This window comes from Protopterus annectens, chromosome 14.part0, assembly GCF_019279795.1.
Source record: "Protopterus annectens isolate FY-2018-M chromosome 14.part0, PAN1.0, whole genome shotgun sequence".
Lineage (NCBI taxonomy): Eukaryota > Metazoa > Chordata > Ceratodontiformes > Protopteridae > Protopterus > Protopterus annectens.
In genome coordinates, this window is record NC_056748.1 from 1,080,111,887 (window position 1) to 1,080,129,116 (window position 17,230).

The 17,230-nt window shown below is 41.4% G+C and overlaps 1 protein-coding gene across 1 annotated transcript in view; it reads right to left on the reverse strand.

Annotated features, from left to right (window-relative positions):
- CFAP46 (cilia and flagella associated protein 46) overlaps nucleotides 1-17,230 on the reverse strand; it is a 3,596,153-nt gene that overhangs the window by 736,802 nt on the left and 2,842,121 nt on the right. The window contains exon 51 of the mRNA XM_044056880.1: nucleotides 12,563-12,690. Coding sequence (XP_043912815.1) covers nucleotides 12,563-12,690 — 128 coding nt within the window. The remainder of the gene's footprint in view (nucleotides 1-12,562; nucleotides 12,691-17,230) is intronic.

A 17,230-nucleotide genomic window follows, 5' to 3' on the forward strand; every position in this document is an offset into this window, starting at 1 on the left:
ATCAGACACTTAAGAAGAATCCACTTAAAGTATTCCATCATCCTAACAACTGTGTCCCCAAAAGACAATTCCTCAAAAGGAGACTCAATCAGAGCCATAAGCCAAAGGTGAAGGCATCTGAGAAGAATAGGACAAGGACCCCTCATCAGACTCAGTCTAAATCCTCATCCAAAGAATCCAGTTCCCTAGGCAATTTACAAAGGGTAGAGGTCCAAGGAGGAGCAGGCATGAAAACCCCCTTAAGGAGGCTTCAGAGCCATCAAGTAGAAACAAACCCTGAGTAAACTCCAACCATTCCCTTTGTGGATCCTTAGGATGGATGGAAACATGCTTCATCTTTTGTCTTTTCTTGGAAGGGACATCAGCCATAACAAATACTGGAGGTTCTGACCCTTGGCGAGATTCAGTAAGAGTACCCAGAACGTCCTCTCTGACCAATATCTGCGGAATACCTCTAGGACCCTCTGAGATAACCAACCACGATCCTCTCTTGATGTATAGAGCAAGTACCTGGAAAGCCTCAGAGGATGTGAAAAAGACAGATCCATGCCAACGTCTGACAGGGTCGCAGCAGAGGAATCCAACGTAGATGCCGAATGGCCTAAACAGCTATTGCCTGCTTCTAAAGGGATGTCCAGTAAAGGCTGGACAGCTAAAGAATCTGTCCAAGACTTCTTGGCCGCCTTCTTACCTAGTGGGTGTATTTTGGGGTTAATGGATTCTGCCATGCTACCCTGCATTAACTGTTTAAGTCATAGGTTTTCAAGATAAATGGCCAGGAAAGACAAATGGCTTCTGAGTGTCTTAGGCACAAATACCTTACAGATACTACAGGAGATGTGGTAATGGGAAGCACACAAGCAAGAGACGCCATTTGTGACGATCCTTATGGTGAATCTGCCTCCCACACTGACATTTTCCCTTCTTGGATGACATGAACCTTAGGTAAGCAAAATAAAATATAAGACCAAAGGAAAGAGAAAAAAAAACCCAGTGGGGCACTTATGTAAAGGCTGGGAACTGATCACAGCAGCAAGGTGTTCAGAGTGACAAGCAATAATAGTGACGTGCAGCAAAGACGTTCAGGGTAACTGTGTTTGTACATCACTTTTATTGTTCTGTGTCCTGTGCGGGGAGCATGTGTGTGACATACTGCATAGACAAGATCATAAGGCTTTGGTATACTGGCCAAATGTTGGGCTGTTCTATGCAGGAGACCCCCATTGTAAAGAATACTGCAAGTGATAGAGCAGGACATCATCTCTGGCAAGAGAAGAATTTAATACCTCAGGAGATCCCCACAGTAAGGAATACTGCAAGTGATAGAGCAGGACATCATCTCTGGCAAGAGAAGAATTTAATACCTCAGAAGTCCCCATTGTAAAGAATACTGCAAGTGATAGAGCAGGACATCATCTCTGGCAAGAGAAGAATTTAATACCTCACGAGACCCCCACAGTAAGGAATACTGCAAGTGATAGAGCAGGACATCATCTCTGGCAAGAGAAGAATTTAATACCTCAGGAGATCCCCACAGTAAGGAATACTGCAAGTGATAGAGCAGGACATCATCTCTGGCAAGAGAAGAATTTAATACCTCAGGAGATCCTCACAGTAAAGAATACTGCAAGTGATAGAGCAGGACATCATCTCTGGCAAGAGAAGAATTTAATACCTCACGAGACCCCCACAGTAAAGAATAATGCAAGTGATAGAGCAGGACATCATCTCTGGCAAGAGAAGAATTTAATACCTCAGGAGATCCCCACAGTAAAGAATACTGCAAGTGATAGAGCAGGACATCATCTCTGGCAAGAGAAGAATTTAATACCTCAGGAGATCCCCACAGTAAAGAATACTGCAAGTGATAGAGCAGGACATCATCTCTGGCAAGAGAAGAATTTAATACCTCACGAGACCCCCACAGTAAAGAATAATGCAAGTGATAGAGCAGGACATCATCTCTGGCAAGAGAAGAATTTAATACCTCAGGAGATCCCCACAGTAAAGAATACTGCAAGTGATAGAGCAGGACATCATCTCTGGCAAGAGAAGAATTTAATACCTCAGGAGATCCCCACAATAAAGAATACTGAAAGTGATAGAGCAGGACATCATCTCTGGCAAGAGAAGAATTTAATACCTCAGGAGATCCCCATAGTAAAGAATACTGCAAGTGATAGAGCAGGACATCATCTCTGGCAAGAGAAGAATTTAATACCTCAGGAGATCCCCACAGTAAAGTATACTGCAAGTGATAGAGCAGGACATCATCTCTGGCAAGAGAAGAATTTAATACCTCAGGAGATCCCCACAGTAAGGAATACTGCAAGTGATAGAGCAGGACATCATCTCTGGCAAGAGAAGAATTTAATATCTCAGCTTTAACATCTTCTGGTAAGTTTTGACAATGTAACCTATCAAATCCTCTTACAACTGAACCAGTAATAGCACCAGCACCTCCATATACTGGGTCAGCAGAATCTTAAGAAAACTTTAGAGAGCGTCTGTTATCTGAAAAGCAGACTCCAGACCCAGTTAAGGAATTTAATAATGTTTTAACCTCTGAAGAATGAAGATTAATTGTTAATATTTTCATGTTCTCAAAAGAAGCCAGTAAAAAAAAAAAACTGGGCCTAGCAGTTCATAATTCAAAAAGTTAAAGCAGGAGAAGAATAAACGGTACTTGCGTATTATCGCAACCACATTTTTGCGATAATAACGTTTGCTTCCCGATGTTTACATCTAAATGTTAATGGTGTCAGACAATGGGTTTCTTTGCACAATGAAGGTTGTTTTGGGCAGGGTTATCATTAAAAAATGATACAGTTAATGTTGTTGTTTTGGTAAGAACTTTGCCACCAGCATGTCACGTAGCTAGCACTAACGCTTCAAATGTCAGGGCTGCTGTCTTACTGTCTGCAATTGCTAACCACTTTTCCCCATATAGAAAGGCACGGCCACAGGAATAATGGTTTTACCTCCCTTTATTTATTTATTTTTTAACAATTTGTTAACACATGTTCAGGTCCAAATTAAAAACCTGCCAAGTTCTACAAATGACAAGAAGAAGCGCTACATCAGCCAGTAATGTTTTCTGTACTGTTCTTACTATGTGTAATCAGGAACCCACAGTTCCCTGTCAACATCATCAACCCTGACTTTTTACAAGCATTACTATCCTTGATCTTTCACATCGCAATGGCTATTGTGCATACAGTATGTTTACATTTTTTTAAAGAAAGTATTACTTTCCAAAAAACCTCCTTCCTATGCGTGCGTTTTCCTTGTTTGTAATGGTTCACATTTTCCATTCATCAATAAAAGAGCATGGATAGCAATTCAAGCGTGCATCTGTAGTGCACGGCAAACCGGAAGAGGAATTTGGAAAGTTTTGCTGTCCCTGAAGGTAGTCCACAAGTTTTTTTCCAGCAATGAGGAGTCTGAACAACATTTTACAGTGTTTCATGCGCTCGTCTGGATTCAATGATGTGAGATACACAACCGCAAAAATCTGGTTGCAATAATACGTAAATACCGAATAAACTTTCTTCCCAATTCTGTGAAGAACTTTCCTTTCCTTGTCAGAGAACGGATCTATGATTCACAAATTGTTTAGCAGCAGATGGCTTTGATAAGGAAATAACTGAAGGGTCTGATTTGCTATTAGAATACAAATACGTATGTGTCTGAGGTACGTTATATAACCTATCAGATGGGAGCAGGCACTGACTTTCAGGCATACTGTAAGCTGTTAAGAATATTCCCTGTAAAGCTAATAAAACAGGAGGGACAGCTGCAGGCTGCTCCCAAAGAAATAATTCTTTCATTTTAGCTAAAGTCTTAGAAAAAATAACTAATATGAAGAAACACTTTTCTCAAAATCAGAATACTCAGTTTGAGGAGAATTCACTGAAGAAAAACACTAGTCTTTTATCTTCTGCTCTTCTGACAGGGTTTCTGTGTCAGAATGGGAAGGGGAATAATTTTCTTTTTTTATCTGAAATCAGTGAAGGAACAGGACGTAAAACATTAAAAACAGAAGGCAGTCCCTTGGCAAATCCTAGCAAGTCTTCTCTGTCCATAGTGAAAGAAACAGGAGAAGAGAGATTCTTAAGTTTTTTATTTTTTTTCCCTAGGGGACACCCTGGAAAAAGAATGTCTCATGTCATGTAAGACTTCATCAACTCCTTCTCCTGATACCGACAACAGAGGTTTTTCCTTGCCCAGTGAGGGACGTGTCTAAATATCTAATTTGTGTGTCAGAGTTCTGAACATCTGAACTGCAGAGCAATATATTTTTTTCACACTGGTAGTTGTAGTTTCTTCTCTCTTTCTGTGTAGAAGTGGCTTTTACAGTATTCTGTCTATCATCACTAAGTTATTAAACCCTGACAAAGGGTTTGTATTATTCTAAAAGCATAAGCATCTGTAAACTCTACGTTGGTCCAACTGCATCATGTTCCCTGTGCATTAACCAGGTTAACATGAACTAGACTGTTGCCGTAAAAACATGCTGAAACTGATAATATGGTGTAGTTTTACTTAAGGGGTGAAAGGATTTCCCCCTCTTCCATATCAGCTACTCACTGACATAGTAAGTATATTATGTTCATGCTCATTCGTTATATACATATTACTCCATGGTTAGCAAAAGAAGTGTGCTAGTTCATCAGATTAAATAAACTGGAGATTCATAACAGAATAGGTGCAAGTTTCCAGTGCTGACATGATGTTATTGAGACACGCGTGTTTCTGAGTGAAGAAACATCTGGAACTTGGTGGTATGGGTGTGGTCACACAGTACAGGAGTTTTAATGAAGGCAGATCATCATGTCCAACGCTGAAGAGATAAAGAGGTGAATAGTTCCATTCCACAGTTATTATTCTGCATTGCTTAAATAAGCTTGGCTATTTCATTTTTGGCAGATTAGATATCTGGCTACCTTTCAGAATAAGGCAGAGTCACAAAACATTTGGTTATGTGATAGGTATTATTTTAAATATGTGCATGCAAGCACATGTGGTTTGGGTCCTTTGCAGTCTACTAAACCATCAGTGGTGTAATTTTCCAAAAGAACGATTCCACTTCATGGCTTGTTTGTGGAATCTACCAAGTCTTGAAGTATTACCCTTAACATCACATGACAATCACCATCACGATCAACGTCACTTAAAGCAGAGCCCTTCCCTGACCATCTTCAAGTGGAATCTGGACCAATGGATGGGAAATCACAAATTTACTCCTGGGGTGGCACCCACATCCCTTATTGACAGAGGCAGTCTGCAAATATTGTGAAAACCCTCCTTGCTGACCCTTGTCATCTTTCCCCTATGATGGAAAATTGTGTAAAATCTGGGTATAACTGGCTAGGTTTGTACGGGCTCTTGAGTCGTTAGCCTAGTAAACTCCTATGAACCTATGAATGACCATGGTAACAGACTGAATGAAATGCAACCTTCTGAAGCAGGACATGGATACCAAATGTAACAAACCAGAATACAGCCAAACTAGCAAATTTAATCTAGGTAATCCAGACATAACTTTCTGTGTAAATGACCTAACCATAAAGGAAGTCACACAATTCTGTTGTTTGTGAATGTGCACAAAAATGCTAAAGATGGCTTTAGTTTCATTCTACATTTGTACTGCTGTACTGAAACAGTCAGTAGTAGGAACAATGGATCTCATAAAACAGAATTTACAGTCTTCTTTACATATGCTACCCATACATGTAACTCCATATGAACTACAGGAGGAGTCAGTTCTGGGCACATAGCGGGTGCTGCAAAGAGCACTTTCAGCTATCATCAGAGATTAAAATAATACTAATTTCATGAACTCTAATTATACTTTGACTTAGGAATGGGGTCCATTCCCATCATGGTATTAGAAACCCAAAAGACTTGGAGAAATTAAACAAACAGTCTGAATCTAGTTTCAGGTTAATTCTCCTCAACAAAAACAACTACGGGTATGGTAAGGATAATGCACAGTATTTACAGGACAAAGTATATTAGGGTCTTCAACTGAATCTCAATTATTTTATCCAAAGAAAATAAAAGAAAAAATAGCAATCGTAAGAGTGCACTTCAACAATTTATAGTCCTTAGGCAGCAAGAGGCTGTAAACAAAGACGAGTCTATTCCTCAAAATCAGCATCACTGCAATAACTCTGAATCTGTTACAACTCCAGTTCCGGTACACAAACTTAGCTTTATAAATGATTCCCACTTCCATGTCCTCAGAACTAGCCGTTGTACTAAATCAATGGAGATCATTTCAGCCAGGAGGCCATCTCATATTCAGGTCCTTATTGCTTCAGATATGTCTTCATGTCCTCAGAACTAGTCATTGCACTAAATCAAAGGGGATCATTTCAGCCAGGAGGCCATCTCCTATTCAGGTCCTTATTGCTTCAGATATGTCTTTATGTCATCAGAACTAGTCGTTGCACTAAATCAGAGAAGATCATTTCAGCCAGGAGGCCATCTCCTATTCAGGTCCTTATTGCTTCAGATATGTCTTTCCATGAGCTAAACAAGGGTGGCAGTAAAACCAGTGACAGCATCACGTTTGTGGCCAAACACCACTTCTCACCGTAATATTATATTGCACAGAAATAATCCTGTTACAAGATACACAGATAATCACAATAATAAGATCATTTCTAGTTTACTACACAAAGTCCGTTAAGACATATAAATGTCTAAGGTCTAAATTCAGATAGTTTCATAAATTATGTACAATGACCTCTCATGCAGCTTTTGACTGTATGACAGCTAGTCACCAGTTCTTTCCCAAAGGATAGGTCTGTATTTTCCTGGGTTTTGTCAGGTCAGATGCCAACTAGTCATGGAAGTGTTTTCTTCACTGCGGTTCCTAATTAAATCCATGACTTTGACCCCTGTGTACTATTTTGGTCAATGGGCTGTTCAACTTCATTCTTTAACGTTATATGGAGTTTATGGGGATATCTTCTACTCCATTTAATGGTATGTTTTGTACATTTACTACCATTTTCAAATAAAATCACTATCAAAGGTTATTTTCAATCCTTTATAACCCATGGGACCAGATGTCAATGCTGCTTCAGAACTTGTTGCCTTTGTTTAAAGGAAAGAAATGTTACATGATTGATCAAGTTCTGTCCATACATGTAATGAGCTTAGCTGTCTGGGCTCTGAGTACACTTTTTACTTGAAACTGGCCAAAAGTCACACTGAAAAAATATAGGAAGATGGTTCTGAAAGTCCTTCAGAACTGGATATTACACCGGTGTCCTTGTTTTTTTAGTGTTCTCTACTTTTCAAGACAGGCTCTCTATTTGTTTAGTCAGAAACTCATTTTACATTCTTGATCTTATCACCATGAGGTCACCTCTGTCTCCAAATCTTGGATCCTTTTAAAATGGCTGGGTAGTAGTAGTATGAATCTATTTGTTAACCAGTGGGCATATAGACCCTTTTCAGGGGTGACCCTGGAGCAATGTCTTGTTGAGTGACTTGCTTAAGGACACACAGCTGGCAAACATGTCTGAAGAAATCAAACCCTGTACTACAGAAACTCTAGCTCACAACCTTAACCTCTGCACCAAACATCAGTGCTTCATTGATTTCTTGGCTTGTTCTCTTAGACATAACTCAAAAGTCCAATAGTACTTTTATTTGCTGTGCACTGTTCATTTCTGTGCTGGGTTCCCGTGCTGATATGTCATTACCATCATTTTAGTCTTGGACTTGTCTAATCTCATGGCAACAAGATGTTTTGTCAACTTCTTATACTTTGTGCAGAAACGTCTCTAAAGTCGTGCTACAAACTTTTTTCTAGTGAAGCATTTAATATCCCACCTTCTGCAGAATGTTCTACTGGAATTTTGCGATGACTAAACTGAATTTTATCAAGAAATGGCTTACCGTTTCTGGAGTTCATTGTATAATTTTTCACCTGAACTGGGCATCTGAATCTTAAAACTCTTAACTCTTAAATCTTAACTCCTGTACATAAGAATGCAAAATGAGTGCACAATGAGTGTTTTATGTTGTGAAACAATACGTAATTACTAATTTTAAACATGTTTTCTTCGATGGGTAAAAGCCCACCGGACACAAGGTCTTTTTTTTCAAGGGCTACAGGAAGCGCTGTCTGGCTCTGGTTAAGTGACCTGCTCAGAGTTACACAGTAGTTAAATAGCGGCTGAGAAATAAAACCCGGTCTAGACTACAGCAAGCAATTCGCTAACAACTCATTCCCTTAATATTTTACATTAACTGCCAGATTCCAATCAAACCTTCAGTCTTTACATTCACAACACAGATCTGCCAGAAGGTCTCTAGTGCTACTGTGTTTGCAAATATCCATAAAGACGAACACCAAAACCAGTCAATATGGTGCAACTATTCCTGAAAAAACTCTTCTTAAAAATGCCAGTTAATTAGTAAGTCCATAGATGAAAATTTAGAAGTTGAAGACTAAGGGTTTCAGAAACTTTGCCATGTAGTTAACATTAGTCTGCAGTAGTCTACCCAATCACAGCATAACCCTAAATTCTGACTCAGAAAGACAGCACCAAAGAGATAATTGATTAGGTAGTTTGGCATATTACAGTAAGGTACAAGGTGTCTTAGCTAACTATCTCTCATTCAGCTTGATGTTGTCCAAGCAAGCTGACATTACAATGTCAAGAGACCAGTGGCATGATCAGCAGAACAGCTCAGCAATGATGTGGGAAAGATATTTAATTGAAATAAATGTAACCTGTCAAACAGTGTGGCTAGGATTCACTGTAGTTCTACAATGCAACTACAGCAGTATCTTCAGTGTGTTTACCAATTTACTTTTTAAATGGATATGGGAGTGCATTAAACTAGTCTTGGTACGCAATGCCGAACCAAACTGTAACTGAACATTAGTGGTATTGCCAGTACACACAGGAAAGAGAGGAATTAGTGAGTACACTGATTGGCTGTGGCAATGAATGACAGAAAGGGGAGGGCCTAGTAGGAGGATGTGGAGACCTAAAAGAAGCTCAATGCAAGGCACAGGTTCTGTTTTAGCCCAGAAGGGAATGATTTTCTAGGCTGGAAAATTACATCTCAGCATTAACACCTTTAAATTAAGACAGAAGGGGGCAGAGAAACAGAGATGCAGAAGATGGGGTAAAATATTTAGGTACTAGACAGAAGGTAAAAAGGGATGAAGAACATGACAGAGGAACTAGGTAGTTTTACTCTACAATGCAAGAAGTCTGTTTAGGAAGAAGAGAGAATTTCAGACAGTGATGAATGAAGAGAAGGTGAGCAATGCTGGTTATGACAGAAACACATGCTACTGACAAGAGGACACAGGACGTGGAGGTGACAGAAACACGTGCTAATGACAAGAGGGACAAAGGACGTGGAGGTGACAGAAACACGTGCTGACAAGAGGGACAAAAGGACATGGAGGTGACAGAAACGTGCTACTGACAAGAGGACAAAGGACGTGGAGGTGACTGGGTATAGATGGTTCACGAGTGACAGAGAAGTGAGTGACTGGGGGTTGGCCAACCAATCCACATAAAGGAGGACATCAGATGTAAGGTCAGAAGTAGAAGAGCAAACCAGGAATACAGTAAGGATGTAGCCAAGGTAGAGGAAGGTATGTATCATCCTCAGATGCAACAAGAAAGAAGTTTGACAAACTGCAAGAGAGAATAAAGGAGTGGTGTGGGGGAAGATGGTAATATCATGCAGTATATGACTGTGCCAGAAGCAGACTGGGTGATTCTGATTTCCAGGGGAAAAGAGGAGTACTGCCTGAGTAAGTTCATAATAAATGAGGGGCTCAGACAACTGGAGAAGGAGAATAATTCTGGACATATCCTATTCAGTGCAGAGTGCGACATGGATGTTCAGGTTAGGCCACTGTTAGCCTAGAGTGACCATGCCACTGTGCAGTTTAAAGTGTGGTGGGTGTAAGAATAAAAAGATAGAGATGATGATGTTGGAGTTTACAAGAGTGACCTTTGTTGTACCCAAAGATTTGGTCAAGAGCATGTAGGCAGACTGGGAACAAATTGAGGGAGGAAACAAACTATAGGACTGCATCTGTGAAGGGGAAGCAAAAATGTTACACGGAGAAAAAGGCCAGTGGGGTTCTGTGAGACTGTAAGGATAGCAATTAATGCAAATGGCAGAGCCTGCCAGAGGCAGGAGGGAGGGGTAGGAGGTGAAGAAGGCACAGTACAATAAGTCCAGCAAAACGACAACAAAGTTGAATGCTAAAAGGCCACTTGAAGAAGGGAGGGTTAATGTGTACCCAGCAGAAAAAAGAAAAAGGCTGGTATACCTAGCCAGTCTGAGCAAAGTTGTGAGGGAGATTCCAGACTTAAAACAGAGGTACAGAATTAACACTCTGCTTTAGTCTTCACAAAGGAAAGTCGGGGGAAGCTGCTATGACAGAAATGAGGCAAGACAGATGGGGAGAATAGCAGTCAGGATAGGGAGAGGAAGAGAAAGAAGGGAATGGAACAGGAAAAGGTCGACAGGAAAAGGTCGTCACTGAAATAAAACATAAGGTGCACATCTACTACCTCCCACAGCACAGGAAAAGGTTGTCACTGAAATAAAACATAAGGTGCAGATCTACTACCTCCCACAGCCCTGATAAATCGAGATAACTGGTGCCAGATTCCCTGACAGAGAACTTCAATAAATCACTGGTTAGTGTAGAAATGCTATAGGACTGAAATACAATAAGACTGGTACCTTTGCATTGGGGGGGGGGTTGGTGGGGACTATAAGCCTGGTAGCTTAATAGCAGTGTCTGTGAATGTCTTGGAAAGGCACCTGAGAGGAAGACTATTGACATTTCTACAGGACGACAATCATGAGAGCAAACATCAAGTATTTATAGCCAGAATATGCTATCAGTCAAACCTGATTCAGTTTCTGACTGGGTTAAAGGTAAACGTAATAGGGAAGTAGCAATATACAAGTTTTCCTGGTCTTCAGCTTAGTGTTATCTCAGTTTCACACAGGAGGATTCTAGAAAAGATAGGAAAATTGCTGGGGTTTGGGGCAAGACTGATAAGCTGGATAGATGCGTAGTTAAATGGTAGGGTGAGTGGTTGCTGTGACAGGAAAAAGGTAAGAAATTATGAAAATGATTACTGGAGTACCACAGAGGTCTGTTACTGGTGCAGCATTCTTTACTGTGTTTGTGTCAGACGTAGCTGAGCAGACAGAAAACAGGACCAGATTCTTCACTGATGCCACAAAGAAAGCTTAATCAATGCAGGTTGGGGGTAGGAGCATAGGGAAGGATTTGGAAAGGTTGACCAAGTGGGAAGAAATGCAAACAAATGCAAATTACTGTACTCAGGTCACAACAGCCACAGAGTGAAGCATGGGGGGGGGGGGGGGGGTTACTAACAGCGCCAGACCAGGAAAATGGTCTGGAGATGTTGATCGTGTCTGGAATAGACCACTTACATTGCTATGAGAAGACAGTGGCAACAGCAAACAGAACGCTCGGGTGCATCCTCAGGGAAGAAATTCCATAAGCAAAGAGGCAACTTTTCTATTGTACCTGGCCCTATTCAGACCATACCCATAGCACTGTGTGCACTTCTGAAGGCCATATAAGAAAAACAACACCAGGTTGCTGGAAGAAATTCAAAATGAAATCTACTAGAGAGATCCTTGGGATGGAGGGGAATGTATATGACCAGAGACTACAGGAGCGGAGCAGTTACTGCCTGAGACCTGAAGAAACAGGTGGACATGACAGTGCTGCACAGCATTATATTGTGGGACCATGACGGGGGTCATTCCATGAATGGAGGGGAATGAATATGAACAGAGACTACAGGAGCGGAGCAGTTACCGCTTGAGACCTGAAGAAACAGGTGGACATGATACTGCTGCACAGCATTATATTGTGGGACCATGACAGGGTCATCCCATGAGGGACTAACTACTTCCTGCATATCCAAAAGTACTTTTTCACAGACACAGTTGCTAAGTCATGGAAATGACTATTAGAATGGGTTGTGTACAGGGAATTCATAAAGGCATTCAAGAGGGCATGGCAGAGGTAGAGGAAATGCAAAAAGCAAAGTAGGGATGGAGGAGAGGTAAAATGATAAATGCATTTTAAAGTGCATCCCCAGTATGTTTATTAACCCCTCTGCTGTAAATGTAACATAATTTTATTTCCAGGTCTGCACATGGCAGTAAGAACATGCAGCTTTCACTGGTTTGTAAGCTGTTTTTCGTCAAAATTCCTTTTACTGAACATGGTAGAGTCAACAAATTCAACCGATTTGTAAGTTGTTATTAGCACATTATACGTCTGTGAACTGCATTCATACAGTGTAGCTTGTACTCAGCTGACGAAGGACAAGTTCTTTTGAATTCAGCCCTCAGTCAAGTAAAAACAAATTCCAGATGTTACTATGACAAAACTAATAATTGCAGGGTGACAGGAACTGTGCTATGACGAAAAGGTCCGACATACATCTTGTATTCATAAAAAGGTATGTAAAAATTGAAAAGAAATCTTATTGTTAAAACTTACCTAAAAATTGAAAAGTCAAATTGTGACAGAATAGGCTGAAGATAGTCCTCCATGGTATCAACAATAATCTGAAAATCAGACGTGAGTTTACGATCTCCATCTGTAATGGTATGGACTTTCGGTGCTTCCTATTTTAAAAATAAAAAATGTGGATGAAGGTTAATAATCTAAGTGCAACATTTCAAAGCAGTATGATTACTGAAGTAGCTTGATTCCACTGCAAAATTTAAAGTTTTGTGTAAAATAATATGTTAGTAGCTGAAAAATAAAAATGATATGAAGATTTTTCACTGAATGTTTGATGGCGGAAAATAGTGCTTCAACACGCTGAGAAGAAAGGGGCGTTGTATCTGCTGGGAGTAATGAAGAAAGCCTCCTGCAGGCAGCGTCTCAAAGAACTGTGTGGAACGTGAGGGGATTAAAATAAGGTAATAAGAAATGTGTTGAACGAAGGCCTATCAAAAAGAGCGAATGCTGAATAAAGGGAAATACCACCCAAAATGTAAATCAAGTTTTGTATTTAACTAAGACTGTTATATTACAAGTGTGTTTCTAACATAATGAAGGTTGAAATGCAGTGACGGAAGTGCAACTTATTACAAGCCTATGCAATAAACAGTGAGCTACCTGAGGAGGTGGACAGAGCCATAGGAGAGGTAAGAAGAGAGGGATAATTGTAGAAGGCAAGAAAGGGGAGAAAGTAGATAGGAAGAGTAAAGGTAGAGCTACGGAAATGTATTCCGCCATTCAAGGGTCCAGCAGACCCAGCCTAAATGAAGTGCAGGAGGGTGTTGTAGAAGGAGGCAAAGGAGTTGAAAGTAACCCTCTGAAATGCTGGAGATAGATAATCCAATATGAGAGAAACAAAGTTGGTCAAGGAAGGTGATGAATTAGATACGGTAAAGGAATTAAAGAGAACAGAGAGGAAGAAGGTGGAAAGATAAGGATAAACATAGATGTGAAATAGTATGTGCACTCTGCTTGACATGTATGGGCAGTCTATTCCAGAGTCTGGGGAGTCTCTGGGTCAGGAACCTATCCCTCCAGCATGTTTTGTTTAATGTGATGACAAGGTTTAGAACCCTGGAGCATGTGGCTCTGAGGGATTGGGATTTCTTTAAGTGTAGCATGTCCAACAGCTCTGGGTTTGACATGGCCTTGTATGTTAAGCAGATATCGCCTCTGAGTAGACGATATGTGACAGAGTATAGATGGATTTTTTAAGGTGGTCAGCATAGGGCATCTGCTTTAGGCCTGTGATTCTTTTAGTGAGGTATTTCTGCGGCCTTTCCAGTTGTTGCAGATGTCTTGAGAGGTACATACCAAATGGGGCATTGTATTCTATAATGGGTCTAATGAGGGATGAGTACAGTGGGACAATGACCTCCTTTTTTCTGGATGAAAAGCCCTTAGTGATGAGGTGTGCCACATAAAAAGATTTCCTGACTGTTGTGGCGATGTGGTTATCGAAGGTGCGACCACTGTCCACCTGTGTCCCCAAGTCTCTTATCACACTTTCGGTGTTTAGTGTACTGCCACCTATGTGGTAATTCATGGGTACATGTTTTTTCCCAAAGGGGATAACTATACATTTCTTGGCATTGAGCTTGAGCCCATGGCTCTGGCACCAAGCATCTGTTTCTGTAAGGCCCTTTTGTAGAGTATCCACATAATTTGGGGATTCAATAATGGCTCCCAGTTTGCACTCACTTTGTTAGCCAGAGTCCCTTAGTGTTGGCCTGTACTTCAGAGAAGTACATGCCAAACAAGAGCGGTCCCAGGACGGAACGCTGAGGTACTCCGATTGTCACTTGTCTGGAGATGGATCTGGAGTCGGCTACTTTTACAGTGTGGGTTCTGTCAGTAAGCCAGCTGACAACCCATTGGGTGACATAGGGATTAATGCCCAGCTTAGTAAGTTTATCTATGATTCCAGAGTGGGGGATGGTGTTGAAGGCCTTGGCAGGGTCTAGATATGCTGTGTGGACCAACTTACCCTTGTCCATGGCTCTGGAGACTGAGTCGAGGAAGTCAATCAGGTTCAGGTGACAAGATCGGCCCTTCATGAACCCAAACTGGGTGGGATCTAGTGTTTGAAGGTTGCCAATGTCTTTGTTTATAAGTTCCATGATAATACATTCCATGGCCTTGCAGATAAGGCTCATCAGACTGATGGGACGGTAGTTTCCGGGATCCAAGGTGGATCCCCCCTTGTGGAGTGGGATAACTGTAGTTCTGCCAGTTCATATTGTAGTTAATGTAGTACACAGCCAGGGATGTCATCTGGTCCAATGTATACTGTATTCTTAGCTTTGGAGAGTGCATTTTTTACTTGTGTGGCCTTTATTACCGGAATTTGGCAATCTTCTGGTATTGAGATGGGTTGTTTAGGGGATGAGAGGGGGGTGAAGTTGGCACTGAATCGATCTGCCAGGATATTGGCAATATCCTTGGGATCAGTATATTTAATACCATTCTGTTTTAGCTTAGAGCAGATCTGAGCATTGCCATTTAGATTCTTGACATAGTTATAGAATGCTTTGTGGCTGTCTTTGGAATCTCTAGCAATTTTATTTTCGCAACTAGCTTTGGAGGAATTTATGAGGGATCTCAGTTTCTTACTGAGGCTGATAAGGGAGTTTTTTGCATCCTGAGATTTTCCTCTTTTCTGCAACAGTTTTTTCCTTTTGTTGTAAAGTTTATTTATGGCAGGGGACCACCAAATTGGCTTCCTTTTTTGGAGGACAGCGTCTTTGTTCTATTGGGGATGGCACGATTCATGCACGAGTGGATGTGCTCGTACAGTGCCTTAGTGTAGGACTCAGCCGTCGAACTTTCAGTTCCCATCTGCATGGGTGTCATGAAGTTTGTCACTTCTGACTTGAGTAGCATGAAGTTAGCATTGGAGAAGTTTTTTATGGAGGTTTCCTTACTGGGGGTGGGGGGGGGATGTGGATGTTAAGGGTGATTAGCTTATGGTCAGACCTGACTAACGAGGGGGTGACCATAGGTGTGGAGCACTGATGTGCCATGTTGATAATGACAAGGTCTAGGATATTGGAGCCCCTGGTGGGACTATGGATTAGTTTGATCCAGGGCATTGGAATTTATGAATTCCAAGAACCGCTGGGCAAAGGTGTTGGTACACGAGCAGTTTTCCCAGTTAATGGCAGAGTAGTTAAAATAACCCAGTATTAGGGTGTTTGGTTGTATCTTAATATTTTCCAGTATGTTTAGAAAGGTGTAGTGAGAATCTTGGGGCATGGTGGGGGCTCTGTAGCAAGCTACAATTTGGATTGCAGTCTTATCTAGTGTTAGTTGCACCTGGAGAATTTCAGATGCATTGTGTTGGGCAACTAGCCTGGTGGTGTGAATATCCTTGGTGAATATGGACACTCCTGCACCTTTAGTGTTTCGGCCCTGGTTTGGTGGACGAAAAGTTTGGTAAGAGTTGTAGCCTGGTATTATAGGGGTGCTCTCTGGAGCCTTGAACCAGGTCTCAGTTACTGCACAGATTTAGGAGTGCCTCAAGAGAGTGCATTTTGAGGTTTAGACTTCTAGCATTGAGTAGCATTACCTTCAGATTTTGCATACTTGTACCTGCTATGGTGGTGATTTTGTCCTTTGAACTTTGCCTAAAAAAGGCACTATAGGGGTGGCAAGAGCCTTAGCCTGTAACCTGAATCCCAGGGGCAACAGGTGCAGACCATCTCTGGCAAAGCATCATGGTCTGTTGATCATGTCACCCCAGGCAGACAGATACTGGATCCTCTTTGAATGACACAAGAAGCTTAGCCAATTGTTGAAGTCAATCATTTTGTCCTTATATTATGTTATCATTCTGGGTGAAGGCAGAATGCTACTCAGGGCTAGGGTCATACCTGCCTGGGCCACATGATCCGAGAGCTTTTCCATGTCTCTTTTCATGTAGTCCAGGGTGGTACGTCTCAAGTAATTCACTCCAACATGGACAATGACAGAGTCATATTTGTACTTGTTGTGAAGTGACTTTAGTGCATGTGTTATGTGGCGGATCCTGGCACCTGACAGGCAGCTGACTGTAATTTTCTCCTTGTTCAACCTGGTGAGTGGGACATCAGTGTGCCAGACTATAGAGTCACCTATGACTAAAGTGTTGGGTACGTTGTCTTGGTTTAGGGGCTGTTGCTGGGTGGCACACTGGTGTTGTCAGCTATGTGACACTTTGGTTGTGATTGGTGTTTGTTCGCGTTTCAGCTTCAGAGGTCCTTGTTTCTTGGGCAGATTACAGTTAAGGGCCTCCGCATATGTGGATTTAGTGTTGCTATATGTGGGTGTTGGTGGTGTGGGTTTAGAAGGGCTATGTGTTGCTTGAGGTGTAGTGTGGGTGTTAACCTTCTCCTCTTGACTGTCTAGCACAATCTTGGGTGGAGAGAGGTTTGCTTCCAGTTTGGCTATGTAAGTGCATCTCTCATGGAGGTAATTGGTGAATGGCGTGTACTGAAAATGAAAGAAGGTATACATTTTCTATGGATGATATATGTCAATTTAGAAGTCTGGATAGATTTCTTAGTGAACAGAATTACTGGAGGGGAATACAGGAAATGAAAGTGATGGAGAGGGACTCACTGGATCACAGACTGGTAATTCTCGAATGGAACTTTGATACTAAGTCTGATGGATAGTGAA